At 36.2% G+C, this 16985-nt stretch overlaps 2 protein-coding genes across 4 annotated transcripts; one reads left to right on the forward strand and one right to left on the reverse strand.

Annotated features, from left to right (window-relative positions):
- Positions 1 to 3: 3 nt before the first annotated feature.
- LOC106151870 (peroxisomal acyl-coenzyme A oxidase 3) lies at positions 4 to 10343 on the forward strand. 2 transcript variants are annotated; one of them, XM_086996210.1, is made up of 15 exons: positions 5 to 352; positions 777 to 1007; positions 1353 to 1427; positions 1765 to 1854; positions 2109 to 2341; positions 2538 to 2634; positions 3011 to 3196; positions 3456 to 3578; positions 3995 to 4115; positions 4509 to 4634; positions 7122 to 7232; positions 7586 to 7740; positions 8135 to 8270; positions 8520 to 8674; positions 9011 to 10343. In XM_086996210.1, the coding sequence occupies exons 1-15, from the start codon at positions 194 to 196 to the stop codon at positions 9128 to 9130; spliced, it is 2118 nt and encodes a 705-aa protein (XP_086852336.1). In that variant the 5' UTR covers positions 5 to 193; the 3' UTR covers positions 9131 to 10343. The 2 variants fall into 2 exon arrangements, with proteins under 2 accessions (XP_086852342.1, XP_086852336.1); XM_086996216.1 differs by lacking the exon at positions 1353 to 1427 and having other exon boundaries at positions 4 to 352.
- Positions 10344 to 10890: 547 nt separating this feature from the next.
- LOC106151862 (acetylcholine receptor subunit alpha-type acr-16) lies at positions 10891 to 15467 on the reverse strand. 2 transcript variants are annotated; one of them, XM_013525286.2, is made up of 6 exons: positions 15211 to 15467; positions 14393 to 14558; positions 12827 to 12936; positions 12378 to 12464; positions 11881 to 12128; positions 10891 to 11513 (listed from the first exon to the last, which is right to left on the reverse strand). In XM_013525286.2, the coding sequence occupies exons 1-6, from the start codon at positions 15333 to 15335 to the stop codon at positions 11434 to 11436; spliced, it is 816 nt and encodes a 271-aa protein (XP_013380740.2). In that variant the 5' UTR covers positions 15336 to 15467; the 3' UTR covers positions 10891 to 11433. The 2 variants fall into 2 exon arrangements, with proteins under 2 accessions (XP_013380740.2, XP_013380741.1); XM_013525287.2 differs by having other exon boundaries at positions 11869 to 12128; positions 15211 to 15466.
- Positions 15468 to 16985: the final 1518 nt, after the last annotated feature.

The following is a 16985-nucleotide window of genomic DNA, read 5'->3' on the forward strand; positions in this document are numbered from 1 at the left end:
GAAACTAGGTCAATAGTATTGGAGTTCGCTTAGTTCTGGCACAGGCAACCTTTGACCGTAATCCTTACCTGAGCATTGGTTATGTATTTGTGAGGGAGCACGTATCCCTTTTTGTATTGTCAAACATTATCTACCAGCAACCAAGGATCACGTGCGTGCTGAAAATAGTGGAATACCTCAAACCATCTTAATAATGTCGGAGGCAATGCCTGTCGTTCAATCTTCGTCGTCTTTGGACGAGATATTGCCCGATTTTCCTCAAGGTCCGTTGGATGATTACCGAAAGAAAGCATCCTTTAACTGGAAGCGTATGAAGCTATTGGTAGAAGGAGAAGAGGAGTTGAAATTCAAGGTGAGCGTCTTTCAACGATTGTTTGCATGATATTCAACCCCGCGATCATCATCTTTTCCTTTACTATTTGTCTTTAAGATTTTATCACTGATTATACATGTATCATATGACTGTTTCCATGTTCGAAATGTATTTTTTCTTCCTATTTTGATTTGTCATGTACTTGTACTTGATATGTTTTACAATGCAACTTAGCATTTATTATTTATTTATTTATTTTGCAAGAGGGGGGGGTTAATGTAAAGTTTTATGTAACTGATCATATGTTGTAACAAAGTTAATTATGTTGATATATATAAACAAAGTATTTAACATTTGATTTGATAGTAAAAATCCTATAAATACATATTCTGTTTGGTTCCATTACATTGATTTGTCAATTGTTATTTCATAAACATGCATTTGGTATTGCTTTCTTTCTCAGTACCATGTGTGGAGAACGCTGGAAGCTGATCCACTGTTCTCTCGAAGTTATGAGCAATTATCTATAGACCAGGTGAGAGAGGTGACATTCCTGAGAACCAAGAAGCTGTTTGAGTACAACTTCCTGCCAGTGGATAGCATGTATGAGAACCCAGTGCTGGGAATGACCCTGACAGATGCCTTGACCAGTTACGACCCTGCTCTGTCTGCTAAATATTCCTTGAATATGCAGGTGATCAAAGTTATTAATTATGTCAATAGGGATCTTATGTAAAATGTATAATGATATATTCATTTAGATTGTATTTGAATGACCTACATCTCTGGTCATCACAGAATCAAAATAATTTAGTGATGATAAATTTAGTTTAATGTACTCTTTGAAATGATTTGTGAAATAACTTGGATTTTAACTGCCTTGTATTGGCAATTGCAGCTACAAAATATTTTCACATTATATAAAAATTGTTAAAGAAACAACACTTCCGCATGACATGTTTGTTTCACTTGTTGAATAATTATAGCAATGGACAAAAGATAAGTAAAAATATACAAATATCACTCGATTATCTTATAGATGTTTGCTGGTGCTGCTCAAAGATCAGGGTCCAAAAGACACCAAGAGTTTATAGATAAATGCCACAATTTTGAGGTGCGGTTGGTCGTATTGTAGTGCACATACACTTTGTTCAGTATATAATCACAATACACAACAGCATATGTACTAGTAGGTCATAGATTGTACTCTGCAAGATGATAAATTTTAGGATCAACACCAATGCTGTTAATAATTACAAAGCCAGATCTATCATAAAAAAAGATATCGCTGTTTTAACAATTGCTCTGCCATCAGCAAATTTCAAAATACATACTCTAAAAATTATCATTTGTACTGTATCAAAGATACAATTTCGTGTGAAAATAGAAAAACACCACTTAAGAATCTAGGATTTATTTCTGATAGATCTTTTTCTTCACTTTTGTTCCAGTATTTTGGTTGTTTTGCCCTGACAGAGTTAAGTCATGGAAGTAATACAAAGGCCATGAGGACCACTGCTCACTATGATCCCAAGACAAAGGTATTTGTTGATTGAATTTGGGCAACAAATGTCTGTTAAACAGTTTATTAGCAAATTTTTATAGTATTATTATTGTTATTGTTATGTGTTCATTTATGTTTTATTTAAACGAAAATTGAACCAAGTTGTATCTGACAGACCACAAATTATACAGTCACAATGTATAAATAACATGTAAAAGTTTTATGTCATGTAAACCTTCACATCTTGGATGAAAATTACATTGACTTTTAACCAGCATTTATATATTTTAGGAATATGTTTTCAACACCCCAGACTTTGAAGCCACAAAGATCTGGGTGGGCAACATGGGGAAGACTGCTACCCATGCCATAGTGTTTGCCCAGCTGTACACTCCAGATGGCAAGTGCCATGGTCTGCACTCATTTATAGTCCAGATCCGTGACTCTAAGACATTGCTGGCGATGCCTGGAATCATGGTGGGAGATATGGGGGAGAAACTGGGACTTAATGGTATTGATAATGGGTAAGGCACATAAGGGACATGTACCTGTACATGCATGTCATGCATGCTTTTTCTTTTTACAATCAATACAATGATTTTTTCTCAAGGGAATTGAATTTGTGTTTTTAACATTTCATTTACCTTTTGTCTTTTTCACTCCAATTCTATTTTATTTACTGCTTAGGTTAGATTTAACTGATAAGTTATTTTATTTCAGTTTTCTTGCCTTTAACAATGTGAGAGTACCTCGTGAGAATTTACTAAACAGAACTGGAGATGTCACCCCTGCTGGAGAATATGTGACCCCCTTTAAAGTAAGCCATATTTATCTATGAAGATAGTAGGAGTACTTTATATGGTTCATGTTCATAAATTGTTTGATATTTGGCTGGATTTAATTGTTGGCATAAAAACTATCATATGTTTCTATGGTTTTCCCACAAATTACTGAGTTTTTATATTTATTCATAAATGGGAATATATTGAATGCATTCTTAAAAATTTTGACAATTGAATCCTTATAATGCTCAAACTTATGCTCAATAATCATTAACTTCAATTCCATGGAATTTCACTTGATACCACCACCACCAGGCTTTGACTTTTGGACATAAAGGGGTTGTATCAAAACTGTCATATTCCAGAGTCAATACCATTTAACATTTTCTGACAATGGCTTCTTATATTCAGGACCCAAACAAGCGTTTTGGTGCAGCCCTTGGTGCCTTGTCAAGTGGCCGTGTGGGAATCGTGGGACTTTGCAATGCTAACCTCAAACGCTGCATACCAATAGCTATACGTTATTCAGCTGTCAGGAGACAGTTTGGTCCACCAAACAGTAGTGAAGAAATTCCAGTTTTAGAATACCAGTTACAGGTGATTGTTCTTCTGGGATGTACTTTGGGTTTATAATTTCATGTTTAAAATACACCAAGCCCGAAAACTGTTTTGGTATTATATAAGAATTTATGTTTGGGGAAAGATTTATCAATTTGCCGATTTAAGGAATAAGATTAAGATTTAAAGTTATTTTAAAATGGAATGTTCAAAAAATGCTTTTATGTTTAAATTTTGATTCAGTTGGTTATAATATGAACAAATTAGAACAAACAAGTATCCAATGTCTTATATTTAGCAATGGCGACTTATTCCTTTCCTGGCAGCAGCATATGCCATAGAAAACTTCAGCAAGACATTCTTTATGGACTTTGTTGCTCTAACAATGGGGATGTTGATGGGAGATACAAGTGAAAGACAGGTGAGTATAAGAGCAAACCTGTTGGAGCTTCATATTTCTAATTTAGTTTAAGCACACAATTGCTGTTCACTGACACTATAATTAGTATAATATGATAACATATAAAATTTGAATGAAGATATATTGTATAAAATATAGTTTTACATTACATTAAGTTTTCAATAAACATCTTCTACAGCAGGTCATTAGGCAAAATTAAACCTATCCTTTGTTGATAATTAACATATCAACCCTCTTGCATAAGTTTTTGAAGATATTTGTATGATAAATCCATGTTTTTGGTCTCTTTTGATCACAGAATATTTTCTCAAGGATGAACTAAACGAACATTAATCCTGCATTATAATTTATTTTGCCACTGAATCTCTGTTGTCCCCTTCTATATAAGTTCTCAGTTCTTGTCATTTTACCTCCAGGATGAATTGGGCAGAGAGATCCATGCCATGTCATGTGCAGGCAAGCCTCTGGCAGGGTGGACGGCACAGGGGGCAGCACAGGAGTGCAGGGAGGCATGTGGAGGACATGGATATTTCAAAGGTACTGCTTATTTTGTGTTACCAGGGGATTGCAGGACTTAAAATATGTTGGGATGGCAGTGGAGAAATATTATGGCTGCACCTGCCATGATACTGGTTATTTTGCATGTTGAGAAGTAGAAGGAAAATAAGATTAAAAACTATTATTTGGACCAAAATATTTTACCAAATTAGATTAAAAACTATTATTTGGACCAAAATATTTTACCAATCAAATCTCTTGTTCATATCAGTCTCTGTCCTATAAACTCAATGAACACGTTCTTTCTTAACATTTATCTTATAATTGCTATGTTTACAGTTGATTCAATTGAGTGGAACAGGGAATCTTTCAAATATTTGCTTTGTGCCAAGGATTTCTGCCACGAGATAAAGTTGTTTAATCTTTTCACAGTGAATAGGCTGGGAGAGATCAGAGATGATAATGATCCCAACTGTACTTATGAAGGAGACAACAACGTCCTTCTACAGCAGACCAGCAACTACATTCTTGGCAAACTACAAGCCAAGCAACAGAAAGGTAAAGTTCAGGCTAAAAGACCACTTTGCAGCGGCTCAGCTATCGAAGAAACACTTGTTATCATGCAGCGGCGGATCCAGAGATATTTTCTGACAGTCTTCCAAATTATCTTTGTTAATCCATCCTCTATTTTTGACTATTGATCTTCCGACAGAAAATATTAGATACCTGTCAATGTAAACTTGAAAATCTGACCGTCTTCCGGAAGACCCAGAAGACGCCCTAAATCCGCCCCTGTCATGAATCCATGGCAGTGTTTTAGGAAGATAATTATTTTTAAGATGCATGGCAGGCTATTAAGCTTTTAAGCTTTATTTAATGTAGTATCATATGTTGTTAAAGGAGTCCACCTTGGGTTGAAATCAGTTTTGAATTAGGATTCTCGCACTGCATCATTGTGAAAAACTGTCAGTTTGTCCTTGTTATAAAAACATCTCATTGTACCACCAGCGTTAGCGCTGGCGGTACACATGGTTTTAGTCCCGTCCGGATCGTTCCGCCGGCTCCTGCGGCTCCGCCGGATGGCTACCGTTACCGCTTCTCCTCCTAGACGGTAAGGGCCCCCGTACCCATCTCTTGGATTTAGGTCACCCTATAATCTCAACTCGTTCCACGTAAAATTTGGGCTTTGTCGGTATTGGGGTCTAGGTGTGGCACTCATTGCAATGCACCCTTGTCTAAAAATGGCAAAATTAAATGCTAATTATCTACCCTACGGAAGGAATTATGGGAAAAATTTCTACAGACGGCTTTCCAAAAGTCATATGTGTAGATTTCAAATATGCCATTGGATTTGACCTTTGACCTTTATTTCAAGGTCAAACGGGCCAAAATTTTCAAAAAAATGAATTTTTTTACGAAAAAAAAATTATTTGCCCTGTTATTCAGATACCACACAGACTTAACCAATAATATTATTGGAAAGTGTTACCCTTCAGGTCATCTTTCATCTCCGTGAATTTGGGGTCAATTGGTGCATTTTCACGGGAGTAGCGGCCATAAGATACCAAAACTGAAAACTGTCTCTAATTCGGGAACCGTTAATGCTAGAGACCCATTCTTTTTTGCATTTTGTAGAGCATGTAAAGCCCAACACTGGAAGTGGTCTCCGTTTTTTTGTATTCCATACGGTTTTCGAGTTATGCTGTATCAAAAAGTACATATTGGTGGTGAAAGCAAAATGTGCAGTACGGTAATGGATAATAAATTTTGAACTCCGGAAAAATAAAACATGAGGCTTGGCAAAGCAGACAACTTGTGGTCAAAAATGACATTATTTCATCAAATTTGAACTTCTGGAACTTCAGAGCACCTCCCATTTCAAGAATTTTGACCAAAATGACCTTTTCTTTATTTTAATTAATTTTTTCTGTAGGAAATTTATGGCACATTATGGTAACTCCAAAATTATAACATTTAGTCCCTTATATCTCCAAAACTGGCAGAGATAGGTCCATAGTTACTATTGAAGTTGAATAGGAAGTCATATACTGGCAATCTAAATGTGACCTTGAAATTGACCTTTGACCTACTTTTCACCATGAGTTGAACTTTGCAAATTTTGGTTCCCTTTTATCTCCAAAACTGGCAGAGATAGGTCCATAGTTTCTATTGAACTTCAATAGGAAGTCATATACTGGCAATCTAAATGTGACCTTAAAATTGACCTTTGACCTACTTTTCACCATGAGTTGAACTTTGCAAATTTTGGTTCCCTTTTATCTCCAAAACTGGCAGAGATAGGTCCATAGTTTCTATTGAACTTCAATAGGAAGTCATATGCTGGCAATCTAAATGTGACCTTAAAATTGACCTTTGACCTACTTTTCACCATGAACTGAACTTTGCAAATTTTGCTTCCCTTTTATCTCCAAAACTGGCAGAGATAGGTCCATAGTTACTATTGAACTTGAGTAGGAAGTCATATACTGGCAAGCTAAATGTGACCTTGAAATTGACCTTTGACCTACTTTTTATCATGAATTGAACTTTGCAAATTTTGGTTCCCTTTTATCTCCAAAACTGGCAGAGATAGGTCCATAGTTACTATTGAACTTAAATAGGGAGTCATATACTGGCAATCTAAGTGTGACCTTGAAATTGACCTTTGACCTACTTATTATCATGAACTGAACTCTGCTAATTTCTTTCTCTTTGAACTCCAAACCTGGCAAAGATAGGTCCATAGTTACTATTGAACTTGAATAGGAAGTCATATACTGGCAATTTACTGTGACCTTGAAATTGACCTTTGACCTACCTTACGATTAACTTAAATTTCATTGTACCATTTTTAGTTATATATATTTTTTGCATATTTTGAAAATTCTTGTTGCATTTTTACAGCTTGTCAGGCACAAGACTGGTGGCTGTGTCCCTTATTTTGTGTATGTGGGGGTCTATACGAATGTGCTTGCTCCAGCTGGTGGTACAATATTCGGAGGCGGTATCGCCTCTCTGATCCTCTAGTTTTATAATGTTTTTCAGGTACTCCCATCTCCTCGCCACTAGAAAGTGTTAATTTTATAAATGATATGGAGAAAGTGTTAAAGAGCAAGTTTACTGCTACCAGCATGAGAGAAGTTCTAAATCCAACAGGTAGGTATTTGTGGTCTCACTTGTTAAATAAAAACCCCAAAGTATTACAAACCACATGACTGTTTAGTAACTGTTACGTGGTATTAGTTATACTTTTTTTCAGAGATTCAGCATTTTACTCCATTTTTAAACTGTATGGTACTATTTTTTTTCTAATTTTGTTTTGAAAAAAAGATAAATAGATTATAGAAGGTGTCAAAACATTTTTAGAATACTTTTGTTTAATGTGAATGGTGGATGTTTCATTGTAGTAGTAGTTGTAGTAGTAGTAATCCTGCAGAGCAAACTTTGATAAATAGTTATATTAAATAACAAGTTCACATGTATTCTAAACCTTGTTCGCATCTCTCCAGTTTCCCTGGCAGCCTATGAGTGGCTGGTGTGTTACCTGCTCCAGCAGAGTGCAGAGAAACTCCAGCATGAGTTACAGAGTGGTAAGGACAGTTTTCAGGCCAGGAATGACAGCCAGGTTTACTACTGCAGGACACTGGCCATTGCTTATATTCAGGTAGGTTGGGGAAGGAAAGATCTAAAAGTTAGTGTTCTAATTGTGAGACCCATAAGTTGAAGTTACAACTCCATGTTATAACTCTAATTATAATTTTTCTCAAACAGATCTGGTAGAAAATACTCTCTCTTAGGTATCAGCTTAGACTTCCTAATGTTTTTAAATCACACAAACTTTTCCAGTCTGAAAGTAGCTCAGATATATAGGATCTATTGTATTAATCTAAAAAGACCTTTATGCAACCTATTTACTTTATGCCCTGTCATCATTTCCAAGTGGATGGATGACTTCCAGCATGCAGTTTACATGGACAGATAAGTTTGTTTTTCTGATTAAATATAGAGCTGTCATGTTAAGACTGTCTATTATTGACCATCCTATGTTTTCATTCCAGCACATAGTATTGCAGAGGTTTTATAAACAAGCCACAGATGATGAAACCCCCAAAGACCTGCAGCCTGTCCTGGGAAAATTGGTTAGCTTGTATGGCTTGTGGAGTTTAGAGAAACATCTGGCTTCTTTATATGAAGGTATGAGAACATCTCTCTCTCTCTCTCTCTCTCTCTGCTTTATGTTTTACCTTGTTTGATCGATATATTTTTATTCTGAATATGAGCAGAAGCATGTGCAACAAAGATAACATTTTTTCACAATGTCAGCAAGTCAAACAGTTCCAAAGACCTTTCAACTTCTAAGAGTTACAGATTTTCTTGGTTTCAACACTGTTCTTTTACGCCCTTTCACTTTTTATTGAACCAATATTGCCATTCCCATTTCAGGTGGTTACATCACAGGTGGTGAACCAACCAGACTGATCCGTGAGGCCATTCTTCACCTGGTCACTGTCCTCAAGGATGAGGCTGTGGCCCTGGCAGATGTCATAGCCCCCACTGACTTTGTGCTCAACTCCCCCATAGGATTGTCTGATGGACAGGTGGGATTATCTTGTTTGGTTGTCAAATTTTAAACTTGTTTCAAAATGCAACTAGTATGCTATCAAGTTGGAGTCAACTTATTTTAAAAATATGAGCAATATTTGCTGTAATTACCAGATTAAAACTACAAATCCCCAAAATGGCAAACCTATTTTAGTCTTCATCCTCTGTTGTTTTTGTTAAAAGAATACATATGAGACTGAATTGTGATAGAGAAGACTTGGAAGAGCAGTGAACTAATGGCCACATTGACCAGTCACCACAAATGTATGCTGTGTTTAATATTTTCCATCATAGCACAGATTTTCATATATTTGCCTTGTTGAATATTTCAGATTTACAAAAACCTCTATGGTGCCATGCTTCAGACCCCAAATGTTTTGGAGAGACCAAGTTGGTGGGCAGAGTTCTGCAGTAACAAGCCTGTCCTTGGCTCAGGGAAGGCAAAGTTGTGATTTTGTGTCTGCACATGAACAACTGAAGTCCAATCATAGAATGACTGCGGAATAGGATTTTTAAAAATAAAAATTATAATTGGAGATGCTTGCATCAGTTAAAAATGAACAGGCTGTAATGTTTGAAAATGCGTGTAATGATTAGAAATATTGCATTGGTGAATGAAAAATTAATATCTTTGTGGGATTCCACATATTTGAGATTCCAGATATTTGCTATAATACCAGTGTAAATGTTTTAAAAAATGGAAATGATGAATAGCATAATAACATTAGTGTCTCTGAACATGTCTAGACTAAAGGCAGTCAGTCGTGATATTTTCTTCTCCAGTGCATGTATTGATTGAAAAAGAAAATTGCATTTGTTATGACATGCAAAAAAAATATCACTGGGAGAATGAAGGGGTACAGGCATAGTGCACTGTAGGATATATTGCCAGGAACTCTGTGGATTTGAAAGAAATTGCTAAATGATGACTGTTGTAATTGAGGTTTGGTGGTGGTCCATTTTGTCATTGTATATGGCAACTTTTTCTTGAAATTTCACCAATAAACTATTGTTCTGGATTTAATTTATCTATTTCATCTTTAAAGCAAAGGTTATATAGAGGCACTAGTAAGACTTGATTTAATTGAAAATGCCTAGACAGCCAGACTTTCTCGAGTCATGATGTTCTTTGGATAAAAAAACGGGAGTTTCGGTATAACTGGGTCAAGGTCTACCTGGATATTACAGTAGTGCATTCCACACGCTATAAGATAAGCTTTCTAAATAGTTTGTGTCAGAAAAAAAGTTATTTATGAGCCTAGAATTCTGGGTGTTGCTGCAACGTAATAGAGGAAAGGAATTATATTGATGTAGGTAGAGAAAACTTTCACCCTGGGTGAAAGCAGCCACAAAGCTAGCAGTATATATATATCATGGAGAATTGAAAGTTCCGATTTGATTTTATCCAAACTTCTTTTGAACTGAAGATTGATATCATTCCCACTTACTTAATTTGAAATGTATTGTCATTAGATGGAAGAGAAGTCTTCTTTGGCATTTATAGAAGTTGGAAAAGTAGATAAATCTTTATTTAGAATGTTCAATAATAGTGGACGATTGATCATATTTTAGGTGATTAATTTGACCAGTGGAATAAGTTATAAACATTATGAACACTGTAAGTCCCATCAACCGAGATAATCTAATAAAACGAAATAAAAATGACTTGTTTAGCTTTTGAATTAAAAGATCGATGCAAATTATGTTTATTGCGAACGGCAAGTTCTGGATCTGGTTACAAGCCCTCATTTCCAAGATTACAGTTGTTCCAACATTATATCGTGCAGAATTTATGTCGGAAGCAAAGTGAACTGCTGTAAACATGAGAACCTTTGCTTGCTTCTTAAAACGAGCTGTTAAAAGTTCAACAATTAAAGCTAAATTCAAATTTATGAAATCCATGGCGAAAGATCACTGCTTTCACTACTTGTCAAAATAAATTCAATTTTCATATTTTTCATGTCTGAGAAACGCCCTTCCAAGTCTTACACCGCTGAAAGTAGCATGGTGTTTCACACGGCATGTTGAGGTGCTTTTTTCAGACAACGAATGCCTCACGAATTCAATGACTGTATATTAGTCTCTCCAGACGTTTTGAAATATATCCAGCAGCTGCGCTGAAACTTTTATTCCGAGATGGGCTTTTTCTTTAAATTTCTTAAAGATTTTATTACACACTTATACCCATATCACTATCGAGAACAAAAAAGTGTACGATTTTGCGGCGTCTTTATGACATTTATTTACTCATACCAAGTATGATGTTTGGTTTTATGTCTAACACAAAGATCAGTTTAAGCCGCACAAGTTCGATTAAGTCCGATACAAATCATGTGCGACATTGAACACAAAAACAGTTAAAGTAAAAGGTACTTTCAACTCCTTTTTTCAACCTTATTTGGCGTCATAGGTTAAAAAGGCTAAAATACAAAATTACAAACGTGAAAAAGGTTAAACCTAAAGACAAGAATGCAAGTCTACATGTATTTATATATAAATGACATTCTCGTTAAAGTTTAATATGCATGGGGAAAAGTAGATAAAGTTTCTTTCTTGATATCAACCTTTAATGAGTATTGGTGTCATGTGTGAGAAGAAACCTACTTTTCCCCCTAGAGATATTAAGAGATATTAAGTATGTGTTTGAGAAGCAAATTCCTATTAGGTCAGCACACTTTTTTCAAGCATCATACTAAGAAAATCAAGTGACAAAGCACCCTTCAGAGAAAATCTAGTGAAAATCTGACATCTCGGCTTAGATCTTAAAACGAAGGACTAATAGTAGGGTTAAGAATTTCCAGTCAAGACGCGGCATCCATGCTGAACTCGTGGAACCTGAAAAAAGCGCAACAAAAAGCATCAGTTCGCGTCTCTGAAAAAAAAAATCAGCGTGGATGTTAAATTTGAAGTAGAAAACAAATTTTCCCAAAATTTACTTACTTAACAGATGGATTATTTGTTTAGTTCTGAATCTTTTTTCCAACCTGAAAGATATTTTAGCAAAAATACTGAGTTACCATTTTTATGATTAAAAGTTTGGAGGGGAACTTTTTAACAGGTCTATGCCGCTAAGTCCGTCCCTACCCATGGCCCTACCGCCCCTTCAGCCCTAAATCCATGACTACGACACATACACAGGCTCTTTTACGGTCTCTCTTAGAATCCACGCAACAAGAGTGATTCTGTTTACCATGTTACTTGCCGTTTTTTCTGCTAAGCTCCAGCGTGTAGCGGACCTCTTTGTACGGCTGTGGGCAACAGTCAAACATTTTGATCAACTCTTCCACCGAGACTCCCTTCAGCTCCCACACGTGGCTAGGGGTGTACTCCCGCAATGTTGGGGCATATGCCTTGTGTTGGAGATCCAGCTTAAGGGCACTGTGAACCCAGGAGCCAAATACCAAAGTACAGCGATGGACTTCATCGGTAAGATTAGTAGGGCAACTTGCTCTGTAAGAAATGCAGGTAGTCTCTTTCACCTTGATGAATTTGCTTTGCTGATTTCACCTTGCCAAAAATATACTTCTTTTATTTGAAAAAAAAAGATTGCAATTTCATTCTTTCAATCAAACCACGATTTTAGAAGTTTTCATCTCTAGGAATCTGACTTAAATATTATAGTCCACAATACAATCCAAGTGTTATGGTTATACGAGCCTTTCATTTATGAACTAAAAGATATTTCCTTGGCTAACTTACACGAATGTACTGGCTGGTACATATATTACGGTCCCATTACTCTGAAGCAAAACCCTAAAATCCGTGAGGGCCTCTGTTGGTCCAATTCTATTAAAAACAAATAATTTAATGACATGAAGAAGGCTAATTTTCTACGCTTAATAACTACTTAGAAAACTATCAGTTTATAAAGATAACGAAGAACAACACTAAATGCCACAGTCTTCTGTTGATTAATAAGTGGTGGAAGTAAAAGGGTTTAAAATGGCAATTTAAAAATTCTTATTCAAGGAGGGCATACGTGCAAACTATTGGGGGGGGGGGGGGGGCAGGGCCAGATTATTTTTTTATGATAGTTAAGTAACAAATACGGAAATAGTTTCAGTGGTAAAATAAACGGGTTTAAACTAAAAACATTTACTTAGGATCACACTGAATGATGACATATTTTATTTGCCATATCAACTCACGTGTTATAGAGCTCTACATCAGGTATCCACACATCTTCACCACGAACTTCTAGTTCACTTAGTCCGCCAAAGTTTCTTGGAAACCACACTAACCTCTTATCTTCCCAGGTCTAAAGGGAAAGCAGTGCATGGACATTAACATTTAATACTTGTTTCAACTTTTAATATTTATACAGATTGAAATAATAAAAACAGACCCACCAACATGTAAAAAGGGTCGATTAAAGTTCATACGATACTTTGAAACAAAAATGGTCAACCCAAACAAAAACGCCCATCAAGTGCGCGCCTATACGAGCACACGGACACGAATCACACACTACGCCACCTGACAACTTTACTCAGGAAAAACTAGTTCTGCACAGTGAATTCGGTAAAGTTCCTTGGTTTAAATTCAACAACAGTCCAGTGTATTACTAAGGGAAAAGAGAAAACGCTTTCTCACTAATCTTACTAATCAATGCACTAAAAGCGAGCAGAAAAACCCACAAAGATCTCATCAGGAGCAGTGGCGGATTCAAGGGGAAGAGACAGGGGGAATACGTCCCTCGTTTAACCAAGAACACAATGCAACAATTGGAACGACACAAAACCAAGTATTTCATCCAATCCTGTCCCGTACGTATTACGTTAAAATTCCTCGTCGACTCTTTTGTATATTTGTCACCGCCCCCTCTTTCCCTAACGCCAAAGCCTGGTTCCGCCAGTGAAGAGGTCCTTCTGAACTTCACACGATTAACCGTTATATCCAATATTGAGCTTGGATATCATGAACCTGACGGTGCCACTTCATCGATGTCAAGAATACACGCAGAAAACAAGAAAACAAGCAGTTCTGAAACCTATATAACTGAGCCAAAAAATGTATTTTAAAAGCAATTACTGCTAAACCGTGGGAATGGACGAAAATATACAATTTCGGTGTGTTTTGCTTGAACTGGGTGCTTATAGGGTCAGGGGGAAATATTCAAGAATGCAGATCCTGAGCTTATTTTTAACTGGCCTTTTTTCTGGTCGCCAAATAAGTGGTTCGTTCACAAGAAAGGGAGACAAAATTATGAATATGTTTAGACATTTTACTCTCTGTGAAATATCACACTTTTGCCTAATAAGAAGATGGAATCTGAATCAGGTAAGTTTTCATCGTTTTGCCCACTGCTTAAGAAAACCATTAATTCATCTCTCCGATATAAGCCAAATATATGACATTGAATACACCCCATCCCCACGTCCAATACCTCTGATATGTCATGGAACATTAAGCCCGTTCCAGCTGTTGCATGTCTAATGCTTACCTCCAAGGTAAAGGTAATACATAGAGGTGAAGCGTCTGGTACTAGCAGGTTGGCAATGAGAAGAATTTCCCGGGGATGCAAGCTAACTAACTCATATTGTTAGCGTTATGGAAGAAGGCAGTGAGAGGGCTATTTGGGCTATTGGGCGGTATTATCATTTAACTTGCACAGAACAATTCAATGTTGATTTGACGCCCATACACACAATACGTATAGGTTCTTATTCAGGGTGATCCATGAAGGTTTGTGTAAATGCAACACTAAATCTTACCATCTGCAGCCATGCAGCAAAGGAAATGGATTGATCTTCCGGATCGAACTCTAGGATCTTCCTCAATATCAGATTGAAAGTCACTGGCACTGGCGACGATATATTCACTGCAGGGCGAACATTTTTGTCATAGTCTTTAAACAACCGCTCGTAAATGGTATTTTCACTGTGAAAAAGAGCAAACACCATATTTCAGAAAAATACCGATTTCCAACGGGTAACTGTTTTATCAAGATATAAGAAAAACAATTAAGTGGTTCAAGAAGGCGAAAATATGATAAGATGACATCTATCAAGTTACCCTATGAAAAACAGAACACGAAGCGTACATATTTTGTATGGGTGCTGTACATAAAGGTTTACCACTTTGTTCGCTAATATGTGTATATTAATGAACATATAAAAATTAATTTCAGACACAAAACGACAATAAATGTGTTATTAAAATTTGCCTCAATTGTTTTTCAAATTTAAACAAATAATGTAAAGCTACACGTTTGTTAGAGTGGAAGCATTTAAAGCAAACTGTTTATCTTCTAAAGCTTGTTACTCTCCGTAACATAGAATGTACGCCTTTCGATCTTCCTAGCTATTCAAAACTCTTTATTATTATCATTTAAAAAACGCCTATTTTTCAATAGTCAATGTAATTGTTTTCACTTGTTCACACCAAATCAGAAAACACCAAAGAAGTCACGATTGAATGTAAAATATGAACCCAGACACTGTTTCTAGTTACATTGGTGTAACACAAGAATGGCAAAATGTGTTACCAAATCGCATGAGAACCGTCGTGCATTAATTCAAATAAAACTTACTCTTGGGCTTGGGCTCCAATGGTAAGATAGGCAAGTATGCTACAGAAAAGCAAAGTGTTGCACAGCGCGTTGTTGCCTGCACGCCCCATCTCTCTCGGTGTTCCTGCAGAAGAACCAAGGTTCATGGCAAAAAGCTCCGCACAGCGTGACGTAGCGACGTATTAAGTTTCAGCTGCAGATCGTGATTACTTACTTAGATGTGTTGGTTATCTTTGATCCCTATATTGACACGATTCCCGTGGCAGACTTTTTTTAATAAAGGTAACGGCATATAGTCAAAAGCCCTATGACCCCGACACCATCCTACTACATATGAACGAAAACTTGACATATGCTAATATGCAGTCAATAATTTCAGCTGGTCTGAAACACTAACCGCCTCGTGTCCGGCTCCCCACGCTACAGCCTGTGTAAAAAAACTTTCTTAAATTGTACACCACAGGCAAGCAGGAAGTTGTCGAATATTATTTTATCAAGAATAAAATTGGATACTTATATCTCTAGAAAGGTAATTTCTTCCAACTAGGTTCCACTTGTTACTTTGATGGGTGCTAAGCGTGACGTTAGGTAAGAGACAAAATATATGTTTTGCAACAAACAGTGCCATGCAAAATTAATAAATAAATAGATAAAAATCATTTTAGTTAAGTTATATTTACAGAAAATGCATTCTGCTCAACTGGCTCAAAGCATTGCTAAGAACACATGAGATAGACTGACTGCTTTTAAAAACTAATGTGGCAAAACTATTTCAAAATGCAGTTGCCAAGATAATTACAAAAAAATATTTACAAGAAACTCAACTGTAATAAGGCATTGCAAATTACTAGTAGGCCAAATCGATTTAAAATCAAAAGACCACGAATAAAGAATTTCTTTTAAAACAATATTGTATTTCAGCAATTTCTCCATCATTTTGACCACGTAGCAATTTTTCAAAATGATTGAGAGGCTACTTGAACCTTTTGCCCTAAAGTGACCGCTGAACTATTTCTAAAACCTGTAAATGCCGTTTCAGTGTAGGGAAACCGTTGCTAACATATGTGAGTCATTACCATTCCAAACATAATACACAGAAACAGAAGTTCCAACTTTGAATTAGGTTTGAGTTATTTCAAGATTTTCACATCACCAACATTAAAATTGTCTTACAGAAATAAACTATATAACTAACATAGTTTTGATTAGAGTTTTATTTTTTCATCAAATGTACAAAGTCTCTAAGTGTAACAACATATATACCGTTCATTTTCTGTTCCGTGTAAGTTACACGTTCCAAAAGATGAGATGGCAAAGGTAAATACGTTTTATGCGATTTCTTTCAGGTGTGTAATTTCTTAGACTAACGATGTTTATTCTTAGGGAAGTATAATATTGTTCTTCAGCGTTTTCAGGGGTACCCCGCGGTTCAAGGGCAAGACCGAAAATCGGTTTGGTCCTTTAGGTCAATTTTTCCATGAGTCTATCCACATATAAATCAGAGTTGTAGTTTGAACATTTCATTGTCATCTTAGATTTTTACTTTATATAAAGGACTTCTGCGAATAATCTTGCTATCCAGTTATTATTGACAGTGGACCATAATAGTCCAAGAACAATCACAAAATTATGTAGACAAGTAATAACTCGAGGAAGGATTAAAATTTCCACAAATAAAACATCTACAGAACAGCTATGAAAACAAAACTTCTGAATCACATGTAGGCTCAGAAAAGGTCCAGCGACATGCTGTCCCTGCACACCGCTTCAGACCAACAACAACAATTTCTGCCAGT

Source organism: Lingula anatina, chromosome 1, assembly GCF_051362555.1.
Source record: "Lingula anatina isolate TDL-2025a chromosome 1, LinAna3.0, whole genome shotgun sequence".
Lineage (NCBI taxonomy): Eukaryota > Metazoa > Brachiopoda > Lingulata > Lingulida > Lingulidae > Lingula > Lingula anatina.